At 37.7% G+C, this 15,284-nt stretch overlaps 1 protein-coding gene across 9 annotated transcripts in view; it reads right to left on the reverse strand.

Annotated features, from left to right (window-relative positions):
- Window positions 1-15,284, reverse strand: part of cacna1ab (calcium channel, voltage-dependent, P/Q type, alpha 1A subunit, b) — a 252,875-nt gene that overhangs the window by 17,469 nt on the left and 220,122 nt on the right. For all 9 annotated transcript variants that reach the window (XM_061914721.1, XM_061914716.1, XM_061914731.1 and 6 more), the window contains 2 exons: window positions 7,526-7,665; window positions 7,318-7,453 (listed from right to left, as the gene is read on the reverse strand). In XM_061914721.1, coding sequence (XP_061770705.1) covers window positions 7,318-7,453; window positions 7,526-7,665 — 276 coding nt within the window. The remainder of the gene's footprint in view (window positions 1-7,317; window positions 7,454-7,525; window positions 7,666-15,284) is intronic.

The following is a 15,284-nucleotide window of genomic DNA, read 5'->3' on the forward strand; positions in this document are numbered from 1 at the left end:
CAAGCCATACTTGCCAGCCCTCCCTGTCATGATCTGTGGTCTGGATTATGTTTTAGCTATTTTTTGGACTCTTTTAGTTCCTGTTGGCGGTCCCTTGTTTTGTTTAGTTACCATCGACTTATGATTTTCACCTGCCTCTGGTCTTCGGACCACGCACCTGTTTCTAATCAAGACCCTGATTTAAGCCTGTCTTTGCCAGTCAGTCGGCCTGGCGTCGTTGATTGTTGTCTTTGCGATTCCACAGTTCATGTTACTCGTTCCATGTCCGATTCCAAGTTTTGCTCGTTATTTGTTTCATGCCACAGTAAGTTTCGTTTGTTCTATGCCATAGTTAGCTGTTTTCATGTCTATGGTTTCATGTTCGGCTTCACGGTGGCAGAGGGGTTAGTGCGTCTGCCTCACAATACGAAGGTCCTGCAGTCTTGGGTTCAATCCCAGGCTCGGGATCTTTCTGTGTGGAGTTTGCATGTTCTCCCCGTGAATGCGTGGGTTCCCTCCGGGTACTCCGGCTTCCTCCCACTTCCAAAGACATGCACCTGGGGATAGGTTGATTGGCAACACTAAATGGTCCCTAGTGTGTGAATGTTGTCTGTTTATCTGTGTTGGCCCTGTGATGAGGTGGCGACTTGTCCAGGGTGTACCCCGCCTTCTGCTCGATTGTAGCTGAGATAGGCGCCAGCGCCCCCCGCGACCCCGAAAGGGAATAAGCGGTAAAAAATGGATGGATGGAAGGGGTTTCATGTTCTACGTTTTTTGCCTTAGTTCGTGCAACAGGCAGGCTTGCCTTTGGGTTGTTTCCTGTTTTTTTGTACTTTGTTGAGTGTTAATGAATAATAATCCGGAGTAGTCTGTTTGCATCCCGGAAGAACAAACCTCGCAGTAAGTTGCGAAAACCCCCTCTTCATGACACTCCCGATCTTCCTGGGAGACTCCTGAATTTTAGTGCCCCTCCCGAAAATCTCCCGGGGCAACCTTTCTCCCGAATTTCTCCCGATTTCCACCCGGACAACAATATTGGGGGCAAGTCTTTAGCGTCGTCTCTCACCTGAAAAGGAGACTATTATATGTCTCCGTCATCCATATGTTTATCTATAACCCATAAAGTAGGCTGGCACGGAGCTATTTCTCAGCGCGGGTTTATTCCGGCCGGCACGTTAATACGCTGACACACAACATGCGGATTCCCATCATGTATTGCTTCAAAACCACGGCAAGTAGTAATGTCCAAAAACGTAACAAGAGACGAAGCAGAAGAACGAAGAAGAGACATGGCCGACGACGAGTAAGAAGAAGTACGCTTGCAAGTTCCAAAATGATTGGGAAAAAATAATTTCAGTTCATCCAGGACAGCTCGAAGGGAAAGGGGTATGCTGACTGCAAATGTTGTCGATCAGACTTGGAGGGAGACCCTGCCCCAAGTGGAGGAGTTCAAGTACATCGGGGTCTTGTTCACGAGTGAGGGAAGAGTGGATGGTGAGGTCGACAAGCGGATCGGTGCGGCGTCTCCAGTAATGCGGACGCTGTATCGATCCGTTGCGGTGAGGAAGGAGCTGAGCCGGAAGGCAAAGCTCTCAATTTACCGGTCGATCTACGTTCCCATCCTCACCTATGGTCATGAGCTTTGGGTCCTGACCAAAAGGACAAGATCACGGGTACAAGCAGCCGAAATCCACATCGAGAGGAGCAAGATGAGGTGGTTCGAGTATCTGGTCAGGATGCCACCCGAACGCCTCCCTAGGGGGGTGTTTAGGGCACGTCCAACCGGTATGAGGCCACGGGGAAGACCCAGGACACGTTGGGAAGACTACATCTCCCGGCTGGCCTGGGAACGCCTCGGGATCCCCCGGGATGAGCTCGATGAAGTGGCTGGGGAGAGGCGGCCCCTGCAACCCGACCTACGATGCAGTTGAGATAAGCTCCAGCCCCCCTGACGACCCCCCAAAAAAGGGACAAGCGGTGGAAAAAAGGATAGATGGATGGATCTTCCGAATTCGGAGGTCTCAAGGTTGGCAAGTATGCTTTAACCCCAGTCTTTGTTTTTGACTCGCTGCTACCCCCCTGTGGCACAAAGAGGTACTGCTCAGCAGCGCCAGCTCGCTTCCGCATTCTTACGGCTTCGAATGGTCAGGGAATTATAAATGAGAAACAGGTGGCATCAGGATGGGGACACCTGTGTGTTTGTGTGGAAGGGGGAGGCGTAACGAGCAAGCAAAAAAACGCGCTTTCACGTAACAGGGCTGGGCGATAAAACGATAGACACGTACCGCGATATCAATTTAAAAAAAACACATTCGATCATTTGTTTGTGCAACTGTACCTGCAGAAAATAGTTCTACTACGGTTCCTCTATGTTTACATGTTTTCATTTATTCATTCTCTGCTTAAAAGGCATCACCTGAATCCTGACTTGCTGCTAAGCACCACCCCTTTATCTCTAAAATCCTCCAAAAAAATGGTTGCATTACAGCTAAATGAATACTTTACGTCTAAAATCTTTGTGAACCTTGTCAGTCGAGTTTAATTTTCCCACTTTGCACTATTTTCATACATATTTTATTTTTAAGAGCTTATTGTTAAGTGTTCACCCTTTAGAACACAGCTGTCAACTTCCTACCACTAAACCTGCAGAAAATAACTATTCTCCGGTTTGTCTATGTTCACATGTTTTCATTTATTCATCCTCTGCTTAAAAGACGTAACCTGGATTCTGACTTGCTGCTAAAGCTACCAGCCGGTGTCGCACCTCCCCTTTATCTCTAAAATCCTCCCCAACAAATTGTTGCACAGCATCTTAATGAGTACTTTGCGTCTAAAGTCTTTGTGAACCTTATCAGTCGGGTTTCATTTTCACACTTTGCACTATTTTCATACATATTTTATTTTTAAGACCTTATTGTTAAGTGTTCGCCCCTTAGAGCACAGCTGTCAACTTCCTACCACTAAACCTGCAGAAAATAACTATTCTCCAGTTTGTCTATGTTCACATGTTTTCATTTATTCATCCTCTGCTTAAAAGACGTAACCTAGATTCTGACTTGCTGCTAAGCTACCGGCCGGTGTCGCACCTCCCCTTTATCTCTAAAATCCTCCCCAAAAAATTGTTGCACAGCAGCTTAGTGAGTACTTAGCGTCTAAAATCTTTGTGAACCTTGTCAGTCAGGTTTCATTTTCACACTTTGTACTATTTTCATACATATTTTATTTTCAAGAGCTTATTGTTAAGTGCTCACCCTTTAGAGCACAGCTGTCAACTTCCTACCACTAAACCTGCAGAAAATAACTATTCTCCAGTTCGTCTATGTTCACATGTTTTCATTTATTCATCCTCTGCTTAAAAGACGTAACCTGGATTCTGACTTGCTGCTAAAGCTACCAGCCGGTGTCGCACCTCCCCTTTATCTCTAAAATCCTCCCCAACAAATTGTTGCACAGCATCTTAATGAGTACTTTGCGTCTAAAGTCTTTGTGAACCTTATCAGTCGGGTTTCATTTTCACACTTTGCACTATTTTCATACATATTTTATTTTTAAGACCTTATTAAATGATAAATGGGTTGTACTTGTATAGCGCTTTTCTACCTTCAAGGTACTCAAAGCGCTTTGACACTACTTCCACATTTACCCATTCACACACTGATGGAGGGAGCTGCCATGCAAGGCGCCAACCAGCACCCATCAGGAGCAAGGGTGAAGTGTCTTGCTCAGGACACAACGGACGTGACGAGGTTGGTACTAGGTGGGAATTGAACCAGGGACGCTCGGGTTGCGCACGGCCTCTCTCCCCACTGCGCCACGCCGTCCCCAAAAAATTGTTGCACAGCAGCTTAGTGAGTACTTAGCGTCTAAAATCTTTGTAAACCTTGTCAGTCAGGTTTCATTTTCACACTTTGCACTATTTTCATACATATTTTATTTTCAAGAGCTTATTGTTAAGTGCTCACCCTTTAGAGCACAGCTGTCAACTTCCTACCACTAAACCTGCAGAAAATAACTATTCTCCAGTTTGTCTATGTTCACATGTTTTCATTTATTCATCCTCTGCTTAAAAGACATAACCTGGATTCTGACTTGCTGCTAAGCTACCGGCCGGTGTCGCACCTCCCCTTTATCTCTAAAATCCTCCCCAAAAAATTGTTGCATAGCAGCTTAGTGAGTACTTTGCATCTAAAATCTTTGTGAACCTTGTCAGTCGGGTTTCATTTTCACACTTTGCACTATTTTCATACATATTTTATTTTTAAGACCTTATTATTAAGTGTTCACCCCTTAGAGCACAGCTGTAACTCCCTACCACTAAACCTGCAGAAAATAATTATTCTCAGGTTCCTCCACGTTCACGTTTTCATTTATTCATCCTCGGCTTAAAGGGCGTCAACTGGATTCTGACCTCCTGCTAAAGCTACCTGCCAGTGTCGCACCTCCCCTTTATCTCTAAAATCCTCCCGGAAAAATTGATGCACAGCAGCTTAATGAGTACTTTGCGTCTAACAAACTTTGTGAATCCTTTCCGCTGGGGTTTTATTTTCACACTTTGCACTATTTTCTTACGCTTTATGAAGCATTTCTTACATATTCTTTCATTTTAAGAGTTTATTGTTAAACGTGTTCAATGATTTTACTATTTTATTTTAAATGTTTGAATGTTTTTTCTTGCTAGTGTTGACATTTCCTTCCTGCGTTGATAGCTGAGGGGATTATAATCAGAGGAAGTATACATTTCAAACAAAAATATATTTTCCCCCTGCTCCTTATTTTCAATAGGGCATACAAAAATATCAATAATTATCGATACGGACCGATACAAGACACTGATATCGTGATACAGTTTTCAGCCATATCACCCAGCCCTACCTATTATTTTTTTGGCCTTCGCTTCCAAAGCCACAAACTGTACAGCAACAACATATGAACTGTATATAATAAAGCACATCAGGACTATGGAGGGTAGGCACTTTGATAGTAGACACGTCCACTTTAGCACCACTCACAGTCACAACAACAAAGTGAGCGCTTTGTGCTCGACAACAACACAACACAACACAACACAAAAATAAATAACAATTCCCTCATGAAAGAGGCTGGAAAAGCCAAAGGCAGGATTGAAACGTGGCACATTTACGCCCCCTGGTGGCTGAGAGCAGAACCCGAATGCCAGTGATGGTCTTTTTAATATTAAGTGTAAAAAAACAATAACATGCCTGAGGCGAACATATGTGGAATGTAGGGATGGGTACTTTTCACAGTTCACACCCAAGTATTGATAAACGGTACCTATTGTTTTTTTTCTGCGTGTGCTACTAAATAATATGATGTAATACGACATAATATAATATTATTTAATACAATATACAGTTATAAATTCTAATATAATATACAAACCCTGTTTCGATATGAGTTGGGAATTTGTGTTTGATGTAAATTGAATATGCTACAAAGTCAACATATTTGATGTTCAAACTGATACATTTTTTTTTTGTGTGCAAATAATCATTAACTTTAGAATTTAATGCCAGCAACACGTGACAAAGAAGTTGGGAAAGGCGGGCAATAAATACTGATAAAGTTGAGGAATGCTCATCAAACACTTATTTGGAACATCCCACAGGTGTGCGGGCTAATTGGGACCAGGTGGGTGCCATGATTGGTTATAAAAACAGCTTCCCAAAAAATGCTCAGTCTTTCACCAGAAAGGATGGGGCGAGGTACACCCCTTTGTCCACAACTGCGGGAGCAAATAGTCAAACAGTTTAAGAACAACGTTTCTCAAAGTGCAATTGCAAGAAATTTAGGGATTTCAACATCTACAGTCCATAATATCATCAAAAGGTTGAGAGAATCTGGAGAAATCCCTCCACGTAAGCGGCATGGCCGGAAACCAACAATGAATGACCGTGACCTTCGATCCCTCAGACGGCACTGTGTCAAAAAACCGACATCAATCTCTAAAGGATATCACCACATGGGCTCAGGAACACTTCAGAAAACCACTGTCACTAAATACAGTTGGTCGCTACATCTGTAAGTGCAAGTTAAACCTCTACTATGCAAAGCGAAAGCCATTTATCAACAACATCCAGAAATGCCGCCGGCTTCTCTGGGCCCCGAGATCATCTAAGATGGACTGATGCAAAGTGGAGAAGTGTTCTGTGGTCTGACGAGTCCACATTTCAAATAGTTTTTGGAAATATTCGACATCGTGTCATCCGGACCAAAGGGGAAGCGAAATTATTGTATTCCGTTTATATTTGCATCTAACACAATTTCCCAACTCATATGGAAACAGGGTTTGTAATATACAGTTATAAATTCTAAGATAATATATTATACAGTAATATAAGTGGAGTTTGCATGTTCTCCCCGTGACTGCGTGAGTTCCCTCTGGGTGTTCCGGCTTCCTTCCACCTGTAGAGACATGCACCTGGGGATAGGCTCCTCCCACCTCCAAAGACATGCACCTGGGGATAGGCTCCGCCCACCTCCAAAGACATACACCTGGGGATAGACTCCTCCCACCTCCAAGGACATGCACCTGGGGATAGGTTGATTGGCAACACTAAGTGGTTCCTAGCCCTGCGATGAGGTGGCGACTTGTCCAGGGTGTACGAAGCCTTCTGCCCGATTGTATCTGAGATAGGCACCAGCGCCCCCGTGTGACCCCAAAGAGAATAAGTGGTAGAAAATGGATGGATGGCAGTGGTCCCTAGTGTGTGAATGTTGTCTATCTGTGTTGGCGACTTGTCCAGGGTGTACGACGCCTTCCGCCCGATTGTAGCTGAGATAGGCACCAGCGCCCCCGTGTGACCCCAAAGGGAATAAGTGGTAGAAAATTGATGGATGGAAGTGGTCCCTAGTGTGTGAATGTTGTCTATCTGTGTTGGCGACTTGTCCAGGGTGTACGCCGCCTTCCGCCCGAATGCAGCTGAGATAGGCTCCAGCGACCACCCCGAAAGGGACAAGCGGTAGGAAATGGATGCATGGATAATATTTTGTCCTCTCCGCTGTTTGACTCTTTTGATGTACGTGACCAAGGCTAATCCGTAGCATGTCTATGGCAAATCCTTTGTAAGTTAGCATCGAGCTAGCACACTTTGAAGAGCCTTATTTGGAGCGATTTCTGTGGGGCAATGCTTACTTTTTGCTGGCGTAAAACATATCAAGACATGATATCGTCTGGATTCTACGTGAATCGGTACTCGGTAGTACTGATGGAATTGGGTCGGTACCTATATCGGGTACCCATCCCTATGGAACACCAGCCTGGCTGTGTGTATTTTTCGGGAGAAACAGAAAATCTTTGTGGCGCCCGCCCGGTCCTACCTGCGGGTTGTGGCGGTTGTCATGGAGATCGTCGGGGTAAGGTCTGTCCGGACTCCAGTTCCCCGTCTTTTGGAACATCTCCTGGGCTTTGGTGGTCATCCACGACGGACTCTCGGTCATGCCCCCTTCAGGCGGTCTGGGGCACACACACATGCATCAACAGGTGTTTCGTGTCACATGACCAACAAGGAAGTGGATCCCGACTCACATGCTGTTGACGTTGTCCGGCTGGGTCCCCGGGAGAGTGTTGAGACCTTGACCCCCCTGGACGTCGGTGGTGTCGCCGCCGCCGCCGCCGCCGCCCTCGGACGTGGGCTCCATGCGCTGGAACATGGACGGCGTCTGGTTCTGCGCGAGACACACGACACACGGCGTGCGGGACGGCGTCAGGACCACGCTCAGCACGGGGGGGTCAGGGGGTGGGGGGGTGTCAAGACAAGAAGACAAGCATGCACCCGCCGTCAGTTCCCCCCGCCGTGCCTGGCGGATAACGGGAACTTGGCGAGGTACCGTCGATCGTCAATCAGGAAGTGACGGTCGGAGCAGATCACCAGTATGTCGCGGCGGAGGAGAACAGTTCCCGCGTTCCAGCATCCTGTCACGACTTTAGAGTAGTCAGTGTGCAGCGTGGATTTGTGACCCTGCTCCAGGTGTTATCTTCCCCCTGAACCACAGCACTCATGCAGGCCACCACAGTCCTGGGACTCAGTGGCTGTGTTGACTGTACTGAGATGCACACTGACTACTCTAAAGCAGGGGTGTCCAAACTTTTTCCACTGAGGACCACACATTGAAAAAGTAAAGCATGTATATATATATATATATATATATATATATATATATATATATATATATATATATCCATCCCATCCATTTTCTACCGCATATTCCCTTTTTTGGGGGGGTCGCGGGGGGCGCTGGCGCCTATCTCAGCTACAATATACACATACATATATATATATATATATATATATGTGTATATATATGTGTATGTATATATATATATATGTATACATACACATATATAAATATGTATATATATACATAAATATATACACATATACATATGCATATGGTGAATATATATATATGTATATATACATACATATATATGAATATACATATATAGATTCACTATATATATATATATATATATATACACAAACAAAATATTCAATATTTTTCTCCCAAAATATTTCAAATTCATCAAAATTATAGGAGACTTAAATAAGTAAATATTTCATAACAACCTTGATTTTAATCCATTATTATTTTTTTTGAGTAATGACAGTTTTTAACAAAAAAAATCCCACTATAAGTTCCTAAAGATCCAAAAGGGTCCCACTCATGAAACTGTTAACATGTATTTTATTTTATTTTTTACTTTCAACACTTAAATCAACTTCAGTACTATTTGTGGATTACAGTACATGTTGTTTATTACTTTTGTCAAGTTTGTTGGTCTAATGGCCTTTTTTGCCCCATAGAATCAATAGTTTGGATTTGGAAAATACAAAAAATATCCATTATTTCCCCCCCAAAATATTTAAAATTCATGAAAATTATTGGAGAATTAAATATGTAAATACTTCATAACAACATTGATTTTGATCCATTAATATTTTTTAACACTTAGTTTTTAACAAAAAAATCCCACTAAAGTTCCTAAGGATCCTAAAGGGTCCCGCTCATGAAACTGTTGACATGTTTTTTTTTTTCTTAACTTTTAACGCTTAAATATCTAGATCAACTTCAGATCCATCTGTGGATTACAGTACAGGTTTTTATTACTTTTGTCAAGTTTGTTGGCTTAATGGCCTTTTTCTCCCCATAGAATCCATAGTTTTTATATAGAAAATACACACAATATACAATATTTCCCCCCAAAAAATATTCTAAATCCATGAAAATTATTGGATACTTAAATAAGTAAATAATTCATAAAAACTTTGATGTTAATCCACTATTATTTTTTTGAGCAATGACAGTTTTTAACAAAAAAATCCCACTGTAAGTTCCTAAAGATCCAAAAGGGTCCCACTCATGAAACTGTTAACATATTTTTTGTGTGTTTTTTTTAATTTTTTTTACAACTTCAGATCCATCTGTGGATTACAGTACAGGTTTTTATTACTTTTGTCAAGTTTGTTGGTTTAATGGCCTTTTTTGCCCCATAGAATCCATAGTTTTGATTTTGAAAATACCCAAAATATCCATTATTTCCCCCCCAAAATATTTAAAATTCATGAAAATTATTGGAGACTTAAATATGTAAATACTTCATAACAACATCAATTTTGATCCATTAATATTTTTTAACACTTAGTTTTTAACAAAAAAATCCCACTAAAGTTCCTGAGGATCCTAAAGGGTCCCGCTCATGTTGACATGTTTTTTTTTTTTTAACTTTCAACACTTAAATATCTTAAATCAACTTAAGTACCATTTGTGGATTACAGTACATTTTGTTTATTACTTTTGTCAAGTTTGTTGGTCTAATGGCCTTTTTTGCCCCATAGAATCCATAGTTTTGATTTAGAAAATACACAAAATATCCATTATTTCCCCCGAAAAATATTTAAAATTCATGAAATTTATTGGGGAATTAAATATGTAAATATTTCATAATAACATTGATTTTGATCCATAATTTTTTTTTAACACTTAGTTTTTAACAAAAAAAATCCCACTAAAGTTCCTAAGGATTTTAAAGGGTCCCGCTCATGAAACTGTAGACATGTTTTTTGTTTTAACTTTCAACACTTAAATATCTAGATCAAATTGAGATCCATCTGAGGATTACAATACATTTTTTTTAGTACTTTTGTCAAGTTTGTTGGTCTAATGGCCTTTTTTGCCCCATAGAATCCATAGTTTTGATTTGGAAAATACACAAAATATCCATTATTTCCCCCCCAAAATATTTAAAATTCATGAAAATTATTGGAGAATTAAATATGTAAATACTTCATAACAACATTGATTTTGATCCGTTATTATTTTTTAAAACTCAGTTTTTAACAAAAAAATCCCACTAAAGTTCCTAAAGATCCAAAAGGGTCCCACTCATGAAACTGTTGACATGTTTTTTTTTTTTTTTTTTAACTTTTAACGCTTAAATTTCGAGATCAACTTTAGAACCATCTGTGGATTACAGTACAGGTTTTTAGTACTTTTGTCAAGTTTGTTGGTTTAATGGCCTTTTTTCTCCCCATAGAATCCAGAGTTTTTATATAGAAAATACACAAAATATCCAATATTTCCCCCCCAAGATATTTCCAATGTATGTAAAAATTGGAGACTTAAATAAGTAAATAATTCATAACAACCGTTATTATTTGTTTGAGCAATGACAGTTTTGAACAAAAAAATCCCACTAAAGTTCCTAAGGTTCCTAAAGGGTCCCACTCATGAAACTGCTAACATGTATATATGTATATATATATATTTTTAACTTTCAACACTTAAATATCTAGATCAACATCAGATCCATCTGTGGATTACAGTACAGGTTTTTATTACTTTTGTCAAGTTTGTTGGTTTAATGCCCCCCCCCCCCCATAAAATGCATAGTTTTTATATAGAAAATACACAAAATATTCATTATTTCCCCCCAAAAATATTTCAAATTCATGAAAATAATTGGAGACTTAAATCATTTATAACAACCTTGATGTTAATCCGTTATTATTTTTTTGAGCAATGACAGGTTTTAACAAAAAAAAATCCCACTAAAGTTCCTAAGGATCCAAAAGGGTCCCACTCATTAAACTGTTAACATATATATTTTTTTGTGGTTTTTAAAAAAATTTTTTTACAACTTCAGATCCATCTGTGGATTACATTGCAGGTTTTTATTACTTTTGTCAAGTTTGTTGGTTTAATGGCCTTTTCCCCCCATAGAATACATAGTTTTTATATAGAAAATACACAAAATATCCATTATTTCCCCCCCCCCCCAAATATTTCAAATTCATGAAAATTATTGGAGACTTAAATAAGTAAATAATTCATAACAACCTTGATGTTAATCCATTATTATTTTTTTGAGCAATGACAGTTTTTAACAAAAAAAAATCCCACTAAAGTTCCTAAGGATCCGAAAGGCTCCCACTCATTAAACCGTTAACATATTTTTTGCGTGTTTTTTTTATTTTTTTTACAACTTCAGATCCATCTGTGGATTACAGTACAGGTTTTTATTACTTTTGTCAAGTTTCTTGGTTTAATGGCCTTTTTCTCCCCATAGAATCCATAGTTTTTATATAGAAAATACACAAAATATCCATTATTTCCCCCAAACAATATTTACATTTCATGAAAATTATTGGAGATTTAAATATGTAAATAATTCATAACAAGATTGATTTTGATCCATTATTATTGTTTAAACACTCAGTTTTTAACAAAAAAATCCCACTAAAGTTCCTAAGGATCCTAAAGGGTCCCGCTCATGAAACTGTTGACATGTATTTTTTTTTTTTTTTCTTTCAACATTTAAATATCTTAAATTAACTTCAGAACCATTTGCGGATTACAGTACATTTTTTTTTAGATTTTTTTGTCAAGTTTATTGGTCTAATGGCCTTTTTTGCCCCATAGAATCCATAGTTTTGATTTAGTAAATACACAAAATATTCATTATTTCCCCCCAAAATATTTAAAATTCATGAAAATTATTGGAGAATTAAATATGTAAATACTTCATAACAACATTGATTTTGATCCATTAATGTTTTTTAACACTTAGTTTTTAACAAAAAAATCCCACTAAAGTTCCTAAGGATCCAAAAGGGTCCCGCTCATGAAATTGTTAACATGTATTTTTTTTTATTTTTTACTTTCAACCCTTAAATATCTTAAATCAACTTGAGATCCATCTGTGGATTACAGTACATTTTTTTTAGTACTTTTGTCAAGTTTGTTGGTCTAATGGCCTTTTTTGCTCCATAGAATCCATAGTTTTGATTTAGAAAATACATAAAATATCCATTATTTCCCCCCAAAATATTTAAAATTCATGACATTTATTGGGGAATTAAATATGTAAATATTTCATAATAACATTGTTTTTGATCCATTATTATTTTTTTAACAGTCAGTTTTTAAGCAAAAACATTCCACTAAAGTTCCTAAGGATCCTAAAGGGTCCCGCTCATGAAACTGTTAACATGTATTTATTTATTTTTTTTAACTTTCAACACTAAATATCTAGATCAAATTTAGATCCATCTGAGGATTACAGTACATTTTTTTGTGCTTTTGTCAAATTTGTTGTTCTAATGGCCTTTTTTGCCCCATAGAATCCATAGTTTTGATTTAGAAAATACACAAAATATCCATCATTTCCCCCCAAAAATATTTAAAATTCATGAAATTTATTGGGGAATTAAATATGTAAATATTTCATAATAACATTGATTTTGATTCATTATTATTTTTTTAACACTTCGTTTTTAACAAAAAAATCCCACTAAAGTTCCTAAGGATCCTAAAGGGTCCCTCTCATGAAACTGTTGACATGTTTTTTTTTTAACTTTCAACGCTTAAATATTTACATCAAATTGAGATCCATCTGAGGATTACAGTACAGGTTTTTATTACTTTTGTCAAGTTTGTTGGTTTAATGGCCTTTTTCTCCCCATAGAATCCATAGTTTTGATTTAGAAAATACACAAAATATCCATTATTTCCCCCAAACAATATTTACATTTCATGAAAATTATTGGAAATTTAAATATGTAAATATTTCATAACAACATTGGTTTTGATCCATTATTATTTTTCAAACACTTAGTTTTTAACAAAAAAAAAAACCCACTAAAATCCTAAGGATCCTAAAGGGTCCCGCTCATGAAACTGTTAACATGTATTTATTTATTTTTTTTAACTTTCAACACTAAATATCTAGATCAAATTTAGATCCATCTGAGGATTACAGTACATTTTTTTTGTGCTTTTGTCAAATTTGTTGTTCTAATGGCCTTTTTTGCCCCATAGAATCCATAGTTTTGATTTAGAAAATACACAAAATATCCATTATTTCCCCCCAAAAATATTTAAAATTCATGAAATTTATTGGGGAATTAAATATGTAAATATTTCATAATAACATTGATTTTGATTCATTATTATTTTTTTAGCACTTCGTTTTTAACAAAAAAATCCCACTAAAGTTCCTAAGGATCCTAAAGGGTCCCGCTCATGAAACTGTTAACATGTATTTTTTTTAATTACTTTCAACGCTTAAATATCTTAAATCAACTTGAGATCCATTTGCGGATTACAGTACATTTTTTTAGTACTTTTGGCAAGTTTGTTGGTCTAATGGCCTTTTTTGCCCCATAGAATCCATAGTTTTGATTTAGAAAATACACAAAATATCCATTATTTCCACCCAAAAATATGTAAAATTCATGACATTTATTGGGGAATTAAATATGTAAATATTTCACAATAAGATTGATTTTGATCCATTATTATTTTTTTAACACTTAGTTTTTAACAAAAAAATCCCACTAAAGTTCCTAAGGATCCCGCTCATGAAACTGTTGACATGTTTTTTTTTTAACTTTCAACGCTTAGATATTTACATCAAATTGAGATCCATCTGAGGATTACAGTACAGGTTTTTATTACTTTTGTCAAGTTTGTTGGTTTAATGGCCTTTTTCTCCCCATAGAATCCATAGTTTTGATTTAGAAAATACACAAAATATCCATTATTTCCCCCAAACAATATTTACATTTCATGAAAATTATTGGAAATTTAAATATGTAAATATTTCATAACAACATTGGTTTTGATCCATTATTATTTTTCAAACACTTAGTTTTTAACAAAAAAAATCCCATTAAAGTTCCTAAGGATCCTAAAGGGTCCCGCTCATGAAACTATTGACATGTTTTTCTTTTTCTTAACTTTTAACGCTTAAATATCTAGATCAACTTCAGATCCATCTGTGGATTACAGTACAGGTTTTTATTACTTTTGTGAAGTTTGTTGGTTTAATGGCCTTTTTCTCCTCATAGAATCCATAGTTTTTATATAGAAAAATACACAAAATATCCATTATTTCCCCCAAACAATATTCTAAATCCATGAAAAATATTGGACACTTAAATAAGTAAATAATTCATAACAACTTTGATGTTAATCCATTTTTTTTTTTTTGAGCAATGACAGTTTAAAAAAAAAAAATCCACTAAAGTTCCTAAGGATCCAAAAGGGTCCCACTCATGAAACTGTTAACATATTTTTTTGGTGTGTTTTTTTTAATTTTTTTTACAACTTCAGATCCATCTGTGGATTACAGTACAGGTTTTTTTTACTTTTGTCAAGTTTGTTGGTTTAATGGCCTTTTTCTCCCCATAGAATCCATAGTTTTTATATAGAAATTACACAAAATATCCATTATTTTCCCCCAAAAATATTTCAAATTCATGAAAAATAATACACTTCGATAATTCATTAAATTGATTTTAGTCATTATTATTTTTTGAGCAATGACAGTTTTAAAGAAAAAACTGCCGTTAAAACCGAGCCGCGCATTGCAAATTGCTCACGGGCCGCACTTTGGACACCCCTGCTATAAAGTATATAATCCCGGTTTCTCTTCAATAAGACGAGATATGGTAACAAGCTTGCTGAAACGGAAGAACTGTCCTGGCTTCAGTGACATACTGTGGAGACATTTCCGGGCAGACTTCAAGTGCGTGGGCAGCCTGGACGCTAAAGGCTACGTGCTAAATAGGCAGGGGGGATCGACACAAACAACGGGAGGACTGCGATCATTTTGTAACAACACTCGCAATGAGTCCAATATGGCTACCACTATGGAGAGAAATGTGTCTTTTATGCCGCCACACAAAAAGAACAAATATGCAACAAAAATATACTTTCAAAGAAAAACAAGTTTGGGTTGAAAATATTTTTTTGTTTGGTTACGTCTCAATTTCTATTTTGTG

Source organism: Nerophis ophidion, linkage group LG01 (assembly GCF_033978795.1).
Source record: "Nerophis ophidion isolate RoL-2023_Sa linkage group LG01, RoL_Noph_v1.0, whole genome shotgun sequence".
Taxonomy (NCBI): Eukaryota; Metazoa; Chordata; class Actinopteri; order Syngnathiformes; family Syngnathidae; genus Nerophis; species Nerophis ophidion.